Below are 15,700 nucleotides of genomic sequence, written 5' to 3' on the forward strand. Positions count from 1 at the left end.
AGATCCCTCTCACAGTTACTACTATTGAGCAAGGTACCCCCTATACTATACCTGTACATTTGGTTTTTCTTGCCTAAATGTAGAACCTTACCTTTTTCACCCTTGAATTTCATTTTGTTAGATAGCACCCAGTGTTCAAGTCTGTCCGGGTCAAGCATCAATTACTGGTTTTGCTAAATATGTGCTTTTGCTGATAACACAGTAATCAACTTCTGCCTTCCTCCAGCCTTAATCAATATCTGTTTGGCCTACTAACACATGGGCAATGCAGAAGGCAATTTACTTGAAAGTCAAGCAGTGCCCTCTGCTGTCTAAATACTGTTTTCCGATGCTTTTTTGCTACTCCCCTTAACAGCAGCAAAAACCTATAGATCAAATTAAATTGCCTCTCAACCTGAATTAGATGTTGGGTTAGCAAATGGCTTACATTGACATTTTCTCCCATTTGGATCCTTTTAAAAGGAGAAAAGGAAAAACGGACCTAGAACTAAGGAGAATTTTTCTGACAGTTAGAACAATTAATCACTGGAACAACCTGCCTCCAGAAGCTGTGAATGTTTCAACACTGGACGTTTTAAAGAAGAGATTGGACAATCATTTGTCTGAAATGGTATAGGGTTTCTTGCCTGAGCAGGGGGTTGGACTAGATGACCTCCAAGATCCCTTCCAAATCTGTTATTCTGAAGACTGGGACTATCTGAATGCATTGATTAATGATAGACCAGCCTTCTCTAAAACCAGTTTCCTCCCTTTGCAAATATGTTTTCTTGTTTCAGCCAGTCCTGAAGTTTCTGTTGTACATGTCTTGCACAGAGTTGGCTGATTGTGTTGAGGAGGCTGATTGGTCTATAATTAGCAGGATCATTCTTTTTCTCCTTTTTTATATATATTAGGATAATTGACTGCAAGCCCCCAATCCTTGGGAGCTTGGCAATAGGTGTCTCTGCGAGTGAGTACAAAGCCAGAGTGGAAGCACAGACGTTTAGGCTGTTTTTAATGGTCTCTGGAGGGATTAGATCTTCTCCTGGGGCCTCTTTTATTCTTGCTTGAGCAACGAGATTCTTGATCTCTGTCTGTACCTGAATGCACTGTTAGGGTTTCAGTGATCACCAGAGGAAAGATAAAAGGAAGGAATCGAAGGAATACAGTATGGGTACAAAAGACAAAAGGCATGGGATGTTGAAAGATGTCAGGCCCCAAGAACCAAGAATGACATATTGAGTTACTTCTGGCTAGTTTCTTTATTGTTGTTTGCCTACAGACAGAATTTTGCCAGACTAAAGTAGCTATCTGCATGATTATAGATATATGCTGGGAAGGGGCTGTGTTTGCCCTCTTCCTGCCTACCAGACATTCCAAGCTCTGCTGCCTCTTCATCCTCTGAGAGTCAGTCCCCCCTCCTGGAACTTCAGACTACATTCCATCACACACACAAAAAAGCCTTATGAACTGTGCACCTTTTGTGTGCCCTGAATTAGTTTGAGGGCCATCCTCTTCACAGAGTTTTTGCAGGGCGAAAGAAATCTGGTGCCATTTCATTGAAATATAAATGTAATTAAATTGTAGCTAAAGCAACTGAACACAGTTAACAGTAACTCCCCATGTATTTAATCATCTTTCCCATCTGTTGCATTAAAAATGAACATTTGGCAGAGTCTTGCGCAGCCTCATAGTCAAGATTTCTAATAATTGGTTGCAGCTTTGGGACTTGGGGCTATTTAACTCCTAAATTAGTAAAATCCATAAACAACAGAAAGATCTGAGCCCATGTTACAATCCTAGAACTTTTCCCAGCATCAGTTGTCTGGGTATCTCAGATGAGGCCTCTTATTCTCATGGCCCTTAAGATATAACACTTTAGCCAAATCTCATTTGACCTTATTTGGTAAACCTTGAATGCTTATCCAGTAGTCCTGAGGGCTACATCTAACTCTATCATACTCAAAGTATTAACAGCATGTCATGGATGCTTGCATAAAACAGTAAAGGGGTTCCTATTTACAGCACAAATGTGTGGCTAGTCACAAAAGTCGCTGGAGGTGGCTATTATGCATCCCAGGGACTGCAAAAATAATAAATAAAGAAGTTCTAAAGGTTCCGTCAAGGTTCCGACTGATGATCCCAAGCACAGCTGAGACATTCCAATCTCTAATGCAAAAGTTTATTGAGTACAGCATGTTGGCACTGATGAATAGAAAACCAGCTCCAGTTAATTTGGCGCCAGATCAGTAAATTAAAAGTAAAGAAACTCCCCTTTCCCCTGACGGTGCAAGTCACATTCCCCAATTAAACTTCAGACAATTGCTAGGAGAGAAATCTTTCCTTACTTCATAAATAATCTGAATGACCTTGATTCCCAGGCTTCCTGGCTCACCCCTGCAAATGCACATTCCATTCATCCCTCCTCCTTCCTCAGTCTGTTAGCAAGCTAAGAAACAACAATGGCTGAAACAGAATAAAGTTTCTTTGAAGCTTGACACCAAACCACACCAAAAATATCACTTGAACCCAAGATGGCCAAACAGAGGCTACCATACTTTGGCCATGTCATTCAAGCTGACTCACTCAAAAAGTCAGTCATGCTGGGGGTAATCAGTGGGAAATGGATTTTTAGAAGATCAGCCAGTGAAGTTGCCTTCTTCACAACTGCCCAGAACTTAAAAAGTATAGATAAATGAGACAGGAGCTTCATTGTGACTCTCAACTTGACTCTTGGCCCCCTTCTCCATGTTGTTGTTGTTGTTGTTAGTTGCGAAGTCGTGTCCATCCCATCGCGACCTCATGGACAACGTTCCTCCAGGCCTTCCTGTCCTCTACCATCTTCTGGAGTCCATTGAAGCTCACACCTACTGCTTCCGTGACTCCCTCCAGCCACTTCATTCTCTGTCGTCCCCTTCATCTATTGCCCTCAATCTTTCCCAGCATTAGGCTCTTCTCCAGTGAGTCCTTGTTGTTGTTGTTAATTGCGAAGTCGTGTCTGACCCATTGCGACCCCATGGACAACGTTCCTCCAGGCCTTCCTGTCCTCTACCATCTTCTGGAGTCCATTTAAGCTCATGCCTACCGCTTCAGTGACTCCATCCAGCCACCTCCTTCTCTGTCGTCCCCTTCTTCTATTGACTTCGATCTTTCCCAGCATCAGGCTCTTCTCTGGTGAGTCCTTCCTTCTCATTAGGTGGCCAAAGTACTTGAGTTTCAACTTCGGGATCTGGCCTTCTAAAGAGCAGTCATGGTTGATCTCCTCTAGGACTGACCGGTTTGATCGCCTTGCAGTCTAGGGGACTCACAGGAGTCTTCTCCAGCACCAAAGTTTGAAGGCCTCCATTCTTTGGTGCTCAGCCTTCTCCATGGATGCTCCAAATCCAGATAACAATTATTTAAGTTATCCGCGTGTTCCACAGAGCTTCACGCTAACACAGCCCGCTCCTCTGCATTTGGAAACCACAAACATTTGTTTTATTGATCTGTTGATGATGCCCTAAAAAGCTGAGAAAGCACCTCTCTTGTCTTCCTAGCTTCCTCAGGGAATGTTAGATGTTAAAAGCGCTCTGCAGAGAAGCTCTAAAAATAGCAGTTTAAGCAGAAAAACATCTCAGCTTCTAAACCGTTTTGTTGTTTGCTCATTGTTTTGTTATTTGGGCCCCTGACAACAGCTAAAAGATGATTTATTTTTACTGCATTCAACAAAATTGCAGCCTATTAAATTAAACTAGTTGGGACAATCTATGGCCTGGTGGTCGATATCTCAAAGAAGCAACGTAGCTGATTTAAGCTCTATGCAGAATCACTACCGAATTAAGAATAAATCTTATAATCAAATGGCTTGTTATAAATGCTCTTGAATCAACACTTCTGAGCATGTTCTTACAAACCTGTTGTCTATATTTGTTTTCCCTTGACAGATTTTATTTTTAGACCATTTAAGAAAGCAATTGCTTCATTTTCTTCATTTTAGAACACAGCGACTTTAGATGGCATAACTTAGATCAAGGCCTTCAAATCAAAAGAACAAATTTATTTCCAGTTATGCAATTTATCTTCCTTGCCAGGTGTAATAAAGCCAGAGCTTTATTATACAATGGGGAACTCTATATAATTCAACACTGCATTAATGTTCTTAACTGTTTCTTTCTCAAACTGACATATTAAAATTGACATATTATATGTAATATTTTGAAACCCAAACAAGACTATAGTTGGATAAGACCAAATTGTATGTGCTAAAGAGCTTTCAGATTTGTTCCAATATCCAATATTCTACAAAATATCCAAAATCCAGCCCTTTTTAAATGCTCTTCAAATAAAGATGAAATAACCCTTTTTAAATCAGAAAAACAGTATAATTTACATTTCTTATCAAACAGATCCATTGATTCTTCAAAATTAAACATTCTAAGAGTGCTGAAGCATCTGGGCCATGTTTCAGCTGTATCTACTGCCAAATAAGCGTTATGGATAACTCGTATGTAGAACACAACCTCTCAAACTCTTTTAAACAACAATTGGAAATCAACTAATTCAAAGTATTGATGTAGGAGAAGTGCAGGCAGAGCTGGCAGGCAGACTTAAACAAGTCATCAGCCTAGAGTCATTACGTTCCCACAAATGGTCTGAGTTCAATCCCTCTGGAATTCTGCTGACCCTTATCTGGGGTAATTTTAATATTGACTAGATTCTTGCATATAGACTTGAGTAATGATTGTAGGAGAACAGCACGGTCCTAATTCTTTGCCCCTGACATTAATCTTGTCAACTAAAGTTCAGTACTAAATTAATAAGGGTCAATGGAGTTCAAGAGGGATGGGACTTGGACCATTTATGGCACTGTAATGACTCAAAGCTAATGATGCACTTAATTCTGACCCCCAATTCTGCCTGCTATTCTCCTACAATTGATGCTATGGGCTTCCATCACTCCAATAAAACATCTTCACCACTATATTCAAATCCAAGTTATTCTATAGTGTCAATTTCTCTTGTGATTTGGGATTGAAACATAATCACTTGCCTGCTAATAACCAAATACATTTAGGAGATTATAAACTTGTTTAATATACCAGGGCCCTAAAACTAGTAAAGATGTCAGGGGTGTTACACATTCGCTCTCCAAATAGCCCTAAAGAGGGTAATATTCATAAAAGGTCTGATTCCACAAAATATAGAATAAAAGCTCAATGATATAATTGAAAAATCTGTCAAGTTGAAGCTGCCATCACCATAAAGTAACCTCTGTTAAGCCAAGAGGTTAGCCAGCCATAAAGTTTTTCTTATTAATTTATCTATTTAAATATCCTAATAATGTTCATTTTACTCCAGAGACTTAATGGAAGTTTCAACCATTGAGTTATAGCTACTAAAACTATACTGTATCTATACATTTAGACATGCTGAATTCAGCATATTGTGATATATTTGAGAAGGTATTTGACGCAGTCAAGGGCATCACTTTGTTTTGGTTTTCTGCCTTCAAGTCAATGTTGACTCCTGGTGGTTGCTTGGACATGTCCTAGCACAGTGAAGGCGAACCTTTTAGAGACCGAGTGCCCAAACTGCAACCCAAAACCCACTTATTTATTGCTGGGTGCCAGGTAGATGGGCGTGGCTGTGGTGGTCATAGCTGATTGGGTGGGTGTGGCCAAGGTGGACGTGATCACCTCAATGTTGCTCGTGGGAAGGGATACCTGTGGGGGCCAGGCAGAGTTGGGGGAGATCCAGGGGGTCTCTGGCAGGTGGGGTAGTAGGCAGGAGGCTTGTCCTGCATGATGAGGCGAGGCAAGGCGAGGCAGGGCGGGGGTGCCATTGTCACAGGGCAAGGTGAGGCAGGGGCCGGGGTGGCTGCTGACACCATCGGCCTCTGCACACAGAGGCTAGCGAGTGCATGGGTTCTGGGATGCATCCAGCCATGTGGGACCTCGCCGAGTTAGCGAGCGGCTGGTTGAAGAGGGACGGTTGCCATCTCTGGGGCATGGCACGTGTGCCCACAGAGAGGGCTCTGAGTGCCGCTTCTGGCACGCATGCCATAGGTTCGCCACCACTGTCCTAGCAGTTTCCTTGGCGAGATTTTTCAGAAGTTGTTTGCCATTTCTTCCTTCCTAGGTGAAAACCCATTTTGTTGTTAGTTGCGAAGTCGTGTCCGACCCATCACAACCCCATGGACAATGTTCCTCCAGGCCTTCCTGTCCTCTACCATCTTCTGGAGTCCATTTAAGCTCATGCCTACTGCTTCAGTGACTCCATCCAGCCACCTCATTCTCTGTCGTCCCCTTCTTCTCTTGCCCTCACTCTTTCCCAGCATTAGGCTCTTCTCTTCTCCAGTGAGTCGTCGTTGTTGTTAATAGCGAAGTCGTGTCCGACCCATCATGACCCCATGGACAACGTTCCTCCAGGCCTTCCTGTCCTCTACTATCTTCCGGAGTCCATTGAAGCTCACACCTCCTGCTTTAGTGACTCCATCCAGCCACCTCATTCTCTGTCGTCCCCTTCTTCTATTGCCCTCAATCTTTCCCAGCATCAGGCTCTTCTCCAGTGAGAAAACCCATAACACCAAATAAATGCAATCTGAACCATATTAAAGGTTGGGGTTTTTTCAGTGTCCAACAAAACTTCGGATTGAGTCCAAGATATATTACCAAAATCCTGCCTTCAGCAGTCTGCATTGTCCCTAGTTCCTTATACTTGAATTAAATCCCAAGGGAAGAATGTCATCCCAGGGGACATCTACTCAGCTACTTGCCTAACAGCACAGAGAATAAAACAAATTGCATTCATTCCGCTCGGCACATTCCTACCATTATTTCTGGCTCAAAATATCCAAGGAACAATGTTGTTTCATGACACGCCGTTGAGGAAACAGAGGCTGCCAAACTCAACTTGTTTCTAATCTGTTAGATAAAGGAAATTGGATCCTGTTCATTAGAGATGAGAGAGTGTGCCAATTTCCTCGCCCAGTCCTTGAAAAATATGTGCTTTTCACAGCCTGTCTTCTAATTGGGACAACATTTCTGATATTGAGGAATGTTTTCCTTTACATATTCCCATTTTTTTTTAAACCAGTCCAGTCCACTGGGAAAACCAGTTTTTTTTCTGGATCCCAAAGTGAGTCTTTTCTCTAGACTAGCCATATCCAATCCCTGCAATCGTTCTTAAAATATATGAAGAATGGTTGCAGGAATTGGGCATGGCTAGTCTAGAGAGAAGAAGGACTGGGGTGACATGATAACAGTGTTCCAATATTTGAGGGGCTGCCACAAAGAAGAGGGGGTCAACCTATTCTCCAAAGCACCAGAAAGCAAAATAAGAAACAATGGATGGAAACTAATCAAGGAGAGAACCAACCTAGAGCAGCAAAGATGATCAGGGGACTGGAGGCTAAAACATATAAGGAACATATAAGGTTGCTGGAATTGGGTATGTCTAGTTTAATGAAAAGAAGGACGAGGGGGGGACATGATAGCAGTCTTCCAATATCTCAGGGGCTGCCACAAAGAGGAGGGAGTCAAACTATTCTCCAAAGCGCCTGAAGGCAGAACAAGGAGCAACGGATGGAAACTAATCAAGGAGAGAAGCAACCTAGAACTAAGGAGAAACTTCCTGGCAGTTAGAACAATTAACCAGTGGAACAACCTGCCTCCAGAAGCGGTGAATGCTCCAACACTGATGGAAACTAATCAAGGAGAGAACCAACCTAGAGCAACAAAGATGATTAGGGGACTGGAGGCCAAAGCATATAAGGAAAGGCTGCTGGAATTGGGTATGTCTAGTTTAATGAAGAGAAGAACGAGGGGGGACATGATAGCAGTCTTCCAATATCTCAGGGGCTGCCACAAAGAGGAGGGAGTCAAGCTATTCTCCAAAGCGCCTGAAGGCAGGACAAGAAGCAACGGATGGAAACTAATCAAGGAGAGAAGCAACCTAGAACTAAGGAGAAACTTCCTGGCAGTTAGAACAATTAACCAGTGGAACAACCTGTCTCTAGAAGTTGTGAATGCTCCAACACTGGAAGTTTTTAAGAAGAGACTGGACAGCCATTTGTCTGAAATGGTGTAGGGTTTCCTGCCTGAGCAGGGGATTGGACTAGATGACCTTCAAGATCCCTTCCAACTTTATTATCATCATCATCATCATCATTATTATTTATAGAACTAAGGAGACATTTCCTGACAATGAGAACAATTAACCAGTGGAACAGATTCCCTTCAGAAGTTGTGGGTGTTTCATCCCTGGAGATCTTTAAGAAGAGATCAGATAGCCACTTGTCTGAAATGGTATAGGGTCTTCTGCTTGAGCAGGGGGTTGGACTAGAAGACCTCCAAGGTTCCTTCCAGTTCTGTTCTGATTGATTGATGGAAAGGTTATGTTTGCTGGTCCACGTTGGTCTCCTTGGGACATATGTTGTACCTATGGTTACCTGGATGAAACCAACATTTGCTGGGACATAAAAATAATCCTTTTGCTTCTAGGAATCATATTAAGTGTATGGCTAAATCCAGAATCGGTTACAAATGGCTATATGTTGCCAAGACAACAGTTGTTTATGATGATTGACAGACTGTCTTAGAAATAGCTGGCTGAAAATTACCATAATGTATAGTTAGATCTGTAAATCTAGATTGTTGTAAGAGACATATCCAAAGAAACCTATGAAGGAAAACGTTCTGATGGACTTTATTGGTAATTACAGCCTTTCACTTTGAGATGTCATGCTCCAAAATCCATTATAAGATTTGTTCCTTGAGGTCAAGAGTGGAATTCACATTTATTGACAATATAAAAATAGACATGCATTAATATGGGCATTTTGAGTCTATGTTAAGTCTATAAATCTCGGTATTTATAGAGCACAGCAAACTTGTCTTGATTGTATAGATTTACAAAACTGATTTGCTGAGTGAAAAATAGCCCCTTGTTTTGGACCACACCCATCTCCACAATAAAAAGCACAACTTTCAACTTTGCACCTAAAGGCAGGACAAGAAGCAACGGATGGAAACTTATCAAAGAGAAAGCCAACCTAGAAGTAAATTTCCTGACAGTGAGAACAATCAGTGGGATGGGTTGCTTCCAAAGTTGTGAGTGCTCCATCCCTGGGGGTTTTGGAGAGTCATTTGTCTCCTCCTTGAGCAAGGGGATTGGACTAGAAGATCTCCAAGGTCCCTCCAAAGTCTGTTATTCTGTTATATTTTTTTTCAGCTCTCATCATAATTTCTTTGGCCTCCTCCTCTCCCAGGTTATGATTAACACAAGCCCCTGTTGTTATTTAAGCAGGCAATTAGTAAAGGTTGACAGTAACTCTCCATATATTAATCACCGTATGTCAATTACCATGGGCTGAGTCTCTCAACACAATTAATCAGAGTGTTTTGATCATAAGTGGGGTGTAGGACAAGCGAGCCATTGATAACACACAAAGTCTAATTTTTTTTGTTGTTGTTGTTGGAAAAAGGCCCCATGGAGCCTTTTCCTGCAACTGAATTCTTGTGTTTTGCAGTCCCTCCAATATTTGCAGGCACTGAAGCAACATTTTTGTATATATAAGTCTGGGTGCTATGTGTTTAGCCTCTCCGGATATTAAAATGGCCCTTTTTAATGCAATGGAAGGGAGAAAATATGACATATGTAGCTGAGCTGGGCACACTCCATCAAGCTGATCCCACTGTGTGGTTTTCACTTTGCCTTATTTTGTGGGACTTAAGAAGAGACTATTCTAATTAGCTCTGGAACCATTCAAGGAATCTATTCCATATGCGCAACATATGCCCGGAATTCTTTGTGAAGTAATAGAATTCCTAGACATGGAACGTATAGGTAGTCCTTGGCTTATGACCACAATTGAGCCCAAAATTTCTGTTGCTAAGTGAGACTGTGTTATGTGAGTTTTGCTCCACTTTATTGCCTTACCACAGTTCTTGAGTGAATCACTGCAGTTGTTTAAGTTTGTAACACGGCTGTTAGGCAAATCTGACTTCCCCATCGCTTGTCAGACTGTCATAAAAGATGACCCCATGGCCTTGGGACACTGCAACTGTCATCCATACATGCCAGTTGCCAAACATCTGGATTTGGATCACATGACCACAAGGATGCTGGAAAGGTCATCAGTGTGAAAAAGGGTCATAAATCACTTTTTTCAGTGTCCTTGTAATTTGAACCATTACTAAATGAATGGTTGCAAGTCAAGGATTACCTATAGAATGCATATTGTCTGAATGGCTGTGCAAATCACCACAACACATGCTTCATATTTTTAATGTGTCGAGAACCTTCCCTAGAATAACCATTTACTCCAGGGAAGAAATCCAACGCGTCTCGTGTTAAGCTGTTGGTATGAACTAAGCAACAAGGATGATTAGGGGACTGGAGGCCAAAGCATATAAGGAACGGCTGCTGGAATTGGGTATGTCTAGTTTAATGAAGAGAAGGACGAGGGGGGACATGATAGCAGTGTTCCAGTATCTCAGGGGCTGCCCCAAAGAAGAGGGAGTCAAGCTATTCTCCAAAGCGCCTGAAGGCAGGACGAGAAGCAAGGGATGGAAACTGATCAAGGAGAGAAGCAACCTGGAACTAGAGAGAAATTTCCTGACAGTTAGAACAATTAACCAGTGGAACAACCTGCCTCCAGAAGCGGTGAATGCTCCAACACTGGAGGTTTTTAAGAAGAGACTGGACAGCCATTTGTCTGAAATGGAATAGGGTTTCCTGCCTGAGCAGGGGGTTGGACTTGATGACCTCCAAGGTCCCTTCTATCATCATCATCATCATCATCATCATCATCATCATCATCATCATCATCATCATTATTATTATTATTATTATTATCTTTTATTCATTAAACATGAACCTCAGTCAACTGAACATTCAAATTGGCTGGTGCTGATGGTTGACACAGGTTGCTATCATTACTATTAAAATTACTATTACTACTACTACTACTACTATTATTATTATTATTATTATTATTATTATTATTATTATTATTATTATTATTATTATTATTATTACTATGACAGTGGATTAGTTACTCTGCCCAGGAAATCAAGTGGAGAGTCTCTTTTGATTTGATTGTGATGATGAAGGTTCTTTTGGTGTGACAGTGAGTCTATATTTATTTGTAGCATTGCCTCCTTCATGTGTAGAGTGAGGGAAGGGTTAGTTGCAGGCAAATCTTTTATCCAGGAAAAAAGTAGAAAGGTGGAAAGTAGAATACAGATAATCCTCAATTTACAACAGTTCATTTAATGACTGTTCAAAGTTAAAACAGCACTGGAAAAAGTCATATGGCCATTTTTCACACTTATGACCGTTGCAGCATCCCCACGGTCATGTGATTTACATTTGGATGCTTGACAACTGACTCATATTTATGACGGTTGCAGTGTCCTGGGGTCATGCGATCCTCTTTTACGACCGTCTGACAAGCAAAGTCAACAGGGAAAGCCAGATTCACTTAACAACCGTGTTACCAATTTAACAACTGCAGTGATTCCCTTAACAAGTGTGGCGAGAAGAGTTGTAAAATGGGACAAAAGTCACTTAACAAATGTCTCACTTAGCAACAGAAATTTTGGGCTCGATTGTGGTCGTAAGTCGAAGACTGTCTGTAATGTTTTTTATAAATACCAGGAGTCTCCAAAAATGCTAATCGATAAATGTACTTTTTCAGAAACCAACATTTATATAATTATTAAGTGTGAGAACGGCAAGGTTCAGTCTCCCTCTCAGAAGAGCACGGGGGCCGCTCTTTTCAACACCCAGGCTGTTTTCTACAAAAGGAAGGTTGACAGCCCCATTATCGTCCAGGTAAGAGAATCCCTGCGATCTGTATTTGCACCAGTGTTGTGTTTAATAATATATATTTATTTTTTGTAAGGTCCTGTCTCAGCTATCCCCTCAGGAAAGCACAACTCAGGAAACAGGCATTCTTTCAACGAAGATCTTTTACTGAGAGAAACTGATTGTAGAGAAAAAAGGAGGGATCTGAAGTTCCCGCGCAAAAGCATTAAGCTAAAAGCCCCGTTTCTTCAGCCCCACCCCAATGCCCCAGTCCTTCAGGAGCCAATCTGCTGGCATGAAGATGTTGTGAGAACTTCAACCAGAATAGAATAGAATAGAATAGAATAGAATAGAATAGAATAGAATAGAATAGAATAGAATAGAATAGAATAGAATCTTTATATAGAATGGAATGGAGTAGAACGGAATGGAATAGAATAGAATAGAATAGAATAGAATAGAATAGAATAGAATAGAATAGAATAGAAAATGTGGAATAGAATAGAATAGAATAGAATAGAATAGAATAGAATAGAATAGAATAGAATAGAATAGAATAGAATAGAATCTTTATATAGAATGGAATGGAATGGAATGGAATGGAAAGGAACAGAACAGAACAGAACAGAACAGAACAGAACAGAATAGAATAGAATAGAATAGAATAGAATTATTGTCAATGTGTAACTCACAGTGAAATTAACTGCAGTCCACAGTGCACACTACACAAAATTAAAAACCCTAAATAAGAACATACATTATATTCACATATCCTTCACATTCTATAGGTGATAACTGGCCATGTCTCTAACACCTCATTCTTGCCAACCTGCAGGAGTTAAAACAGATGGCTCTGAGGATTTCCCCCCCTTACTAATTCCCATGTAGATACATCAAAGTGAAAGTAGAAACAATGCAGGAACATCCTCAATCCACAATAGCGCGTGCTCCCCCCTCCCTTTGCTAATGGCAGCGTTCCGATAGGGACCTGACAATCTTATTTATTAATTTTGCTTGCCACCCATGGTGGCATGGACAAGAACTTGGATCAGGATCAGGTATATAGGGAGGAACCCAGATTTAAATCCAGCCTTTGATCTGGAAACACAGGTGATTTAGGATCATCAGTTTCTCTCAATCCAATCTATCCGGCAAGCTGAATTGCAAGAACTGGGTATGTCTCGTTTAATGAAAAGAAGGACTAGAGGTAATAATGACAGCAGTGTTCCAATATTTGAGGGGCTGCCACAAAGGAAGAGGGGGTCAGCATATTCTCCAAAGCACCAGAAGGCAGGACAAGAAACAATGGATGGAAACTAATCAAAGAGAGAAGCAAACTAGAACTAAGGAGAAATTTCCTGGCAGTCAGAACAATTAATCAGTGGAACGACTTGCCTCCAGAATTTGTGGGTGCTCCATCACTGGAGGCTTTTAAGAAGGGATTGGACAGCCACTTGGAATGGTATAGGGCTGTGGTGGCAAACCTATGGCACGGGTGCCAGAGGCGGCACTCAGAGCCCTCTCTGTGGGCACGCGCACCGTCGCCCTAGTCCTAGGCCTTCAGCTGGGTTTTATAAAACCTTTTCGCTTTAGACCTCCACCGCCGTGTGCAAAAAAAAATAATAATCAATCAATCAATTTCAACTTCTTGTGAGAAAAAAAAAGATCTTGCAAAGTTGGAATTGATTGATTGAACTTTTTAGTCCCACCTAGTCTGCCGTTACCACCGCAGCCACGCCCACCCAATGGGCCACAACCACCCAATGGACCACACCCACCCAATGGGCTATGCCCACCTGGCACCCGACGATACATAAGTGGGTTTTGGGTTGCAGTTTGGGCACTCGGTCTCTAAAAGGTTCACCATCACTGGTATAGGGTCTCCTGCTTGAGCAAGGGGTTGGACTAGAAGACCTCCAAGGTCCCTTCCAGCTCTGTTATTCTGTTATGCCACAGCTTCCTAAAATCACACACCAGTATTTAAAGTTTAAACACTGCTGGTTTTTTACAAAGCAAAAAGGCAACTACAGTTGTATTTTTACTCTGGGAAATCTGCCAGGAGTAATCTGGCAGCAGCCTCGGTGCTGACAAGGGGAAGAGAGAGTGGAATGCTGCCAGGTTTCTCCACAGAGAGGTTTTTTTTTCTGTTAGTACTGACACCCTGGGTGCCCTTTGAGTTAGAATAGTCACTGCAGGCAGTCGCGAGATGGTCTTTCAGATTTATTTATTTTTTACTTTTTAATCCCGAAAAATGCAGCAGGTGGCTTCTAAATCCTTTGCCTACATCTTGTATTCTCACCAGAAATTCTCTCCAAACTGCTCGCATCCAGAAAGGATACAGGCAGTCCTCAGCTTATAACAGTTCTTTTAGACAGTCATTGAGGCCACTTGGAGGTTTAGCTGTGTCTTCAAGGTCCCCTGAGTGGTGCAAATGGGTGTGGAGCTTTCTTGGCTGCAGGATGTTTTCAGCCCTGTTCCTGTAGTCTTGCAATGCTTTCTGGAAATCCATTCATACTCCCACACCATTCAAAGGGTGTTCATCCCAACCTCCAAATGGCCTCAACGACTCCCTAAAAGAATGCAAATGACCAGCTGTCTGCAAGGAATATAAATCCTTCCATTCCCCATCATCCAGTCAGAGCTGAAGAAGCTTCTTGGATGAGAAGCGAAACGTCTTCAAAGAAGAACAAGAAAGTCCAGTTGCCTCCTGAAAAAGCACCTTTGGGACAACCAGGACCCTGGGTGGCTGACAATCTCCATAGACATCCAGAACTGGTGTGTCATTTCTTGCAGGGCCTTCTTCCGGCTTTCAAATCTTTTCAAATCATCCATCCATCCACTAATCCCATCTACAAGACGCAACTGATTTTCAGTATTACAATACAGCTAAATCAAACCAATTACACTGTTAAGGAAACAGTTTTTCAGCCCCAGGGAATTTGGCTAAAGGGATAGGCAAAAGGGAGAGAGGACTCAGAGCAAATCTTAAAGATCTGACCTCTTTTAGACGAGGACTTTTGCATTGGACAACACCCTTATACAGTAACTAAGAAAAGGCCTTGTGTAATGACAATAGTAGATTTTTTCTTTGACTTCTCTTCACTTTAGGTCTGGCATGATGCCTTCTTTGACAGGTTCCTGGGAGAAGTCCGGCTGTCTGGGTCACCCAGTGACCCTCGGGATCTTCAGAAGTATCAGCTTCATGGCCGAGGCCTGCAGGAAGCAGAAGAAGTGCCCGGTCAAATCACCATCAAGATACTTTCTAGCGATGACCTGGTGGAACTATGAGTTGCAGAGGCTGATGGACCCCGAGAGGGAGCGATGCTGTTAGAATCCCCTCTTTGGTTTGTAATCTCCGGGTTGCACATGGACAGTACAAAAATTTGTAAAGAGAGACAGGTGGGACAGGATTGTCGCCGATGTACTGACCTCCTCTTCCTCCTTTCCTCATTTACTCTCCAAATTGTAATCCGTGCTAAACGACGGTTCATTCACAACCATATTTACAGCTTTTCAGCCTTTCGGTTGGGAAAATAAGGTCATGTCACAGAGCTAACCAGCTTAGCTTCCAAACCCAACTTCACACCAGTTTTCTCAGTGGAAGTGGCTTATTGTTTGGGTCAACTGAGTTACTTTTGGGATGAAATACCAGCTTTGTCCCAGATCCTGCCGGGACTGCTAAGAAGAGCCCTTGGTCTCTTCTGCGTCTTCAGAATCGACGCAGCCACTGAATAAGAGATGCTATATTTGACGTGTGGGATGACACATCCCATGATGGGAGGCTTAATGTTGCACAACGGCCAAATAGCTCTCTTGCTTGTTGGAGTTGCAACAAATGAGTAGCTTTTCTTCACACAGCCCTGTCTTGTACTCAAGTCAAATCATCATCATCACATAAACGGAAAACTGTTCTCCAACAGTCGCCATTTTT

General features: G+C 42.0%; 1 protein-coding gene across 1 annotated transcript in view; it reads left to right on the forward strand.

Annotated features, from left to right (window-relative positions):
• LOC107295916 (calpain-5) overlaps window positions 1–15,700 on the forward strand; it is a gene marked incomplete at its 5' end in the record, with an annotated part of 26,758 nt that extends 11,058 nt beyond the window's left edge. Inside the window, 2 exons of the mRNA XM_015825251.1 lie at window positions 11,660–11,796; window positions 14,878–15,700. Coding sequence (XP_015680737.1) covers window positions 11,660–11,796; window positions 14,878–15,057 — 317 coding nt within the window. The remainder of the gene's footprint in view (window positions 1–11,659; window positions 11,797–14,877) is intronic.

Source organism: Protobothrops mucrosquamatus, unplaced genomic scaffold (assembly GCF_001527695.2).
Source record: "Protobothrops mucrosquamatus isolate PMUCROS unplaced genomic scaffold, P.Mucros_1.0 scaffold2570, whole genome shotgun sequence".
NCBI classification, from domain to species: Eukaryota; Metazoa; Chordata; class Lepidosauria; order Squamata; family Viperidae; genus Protobothrops; species Protobothrops mucrosquamatus.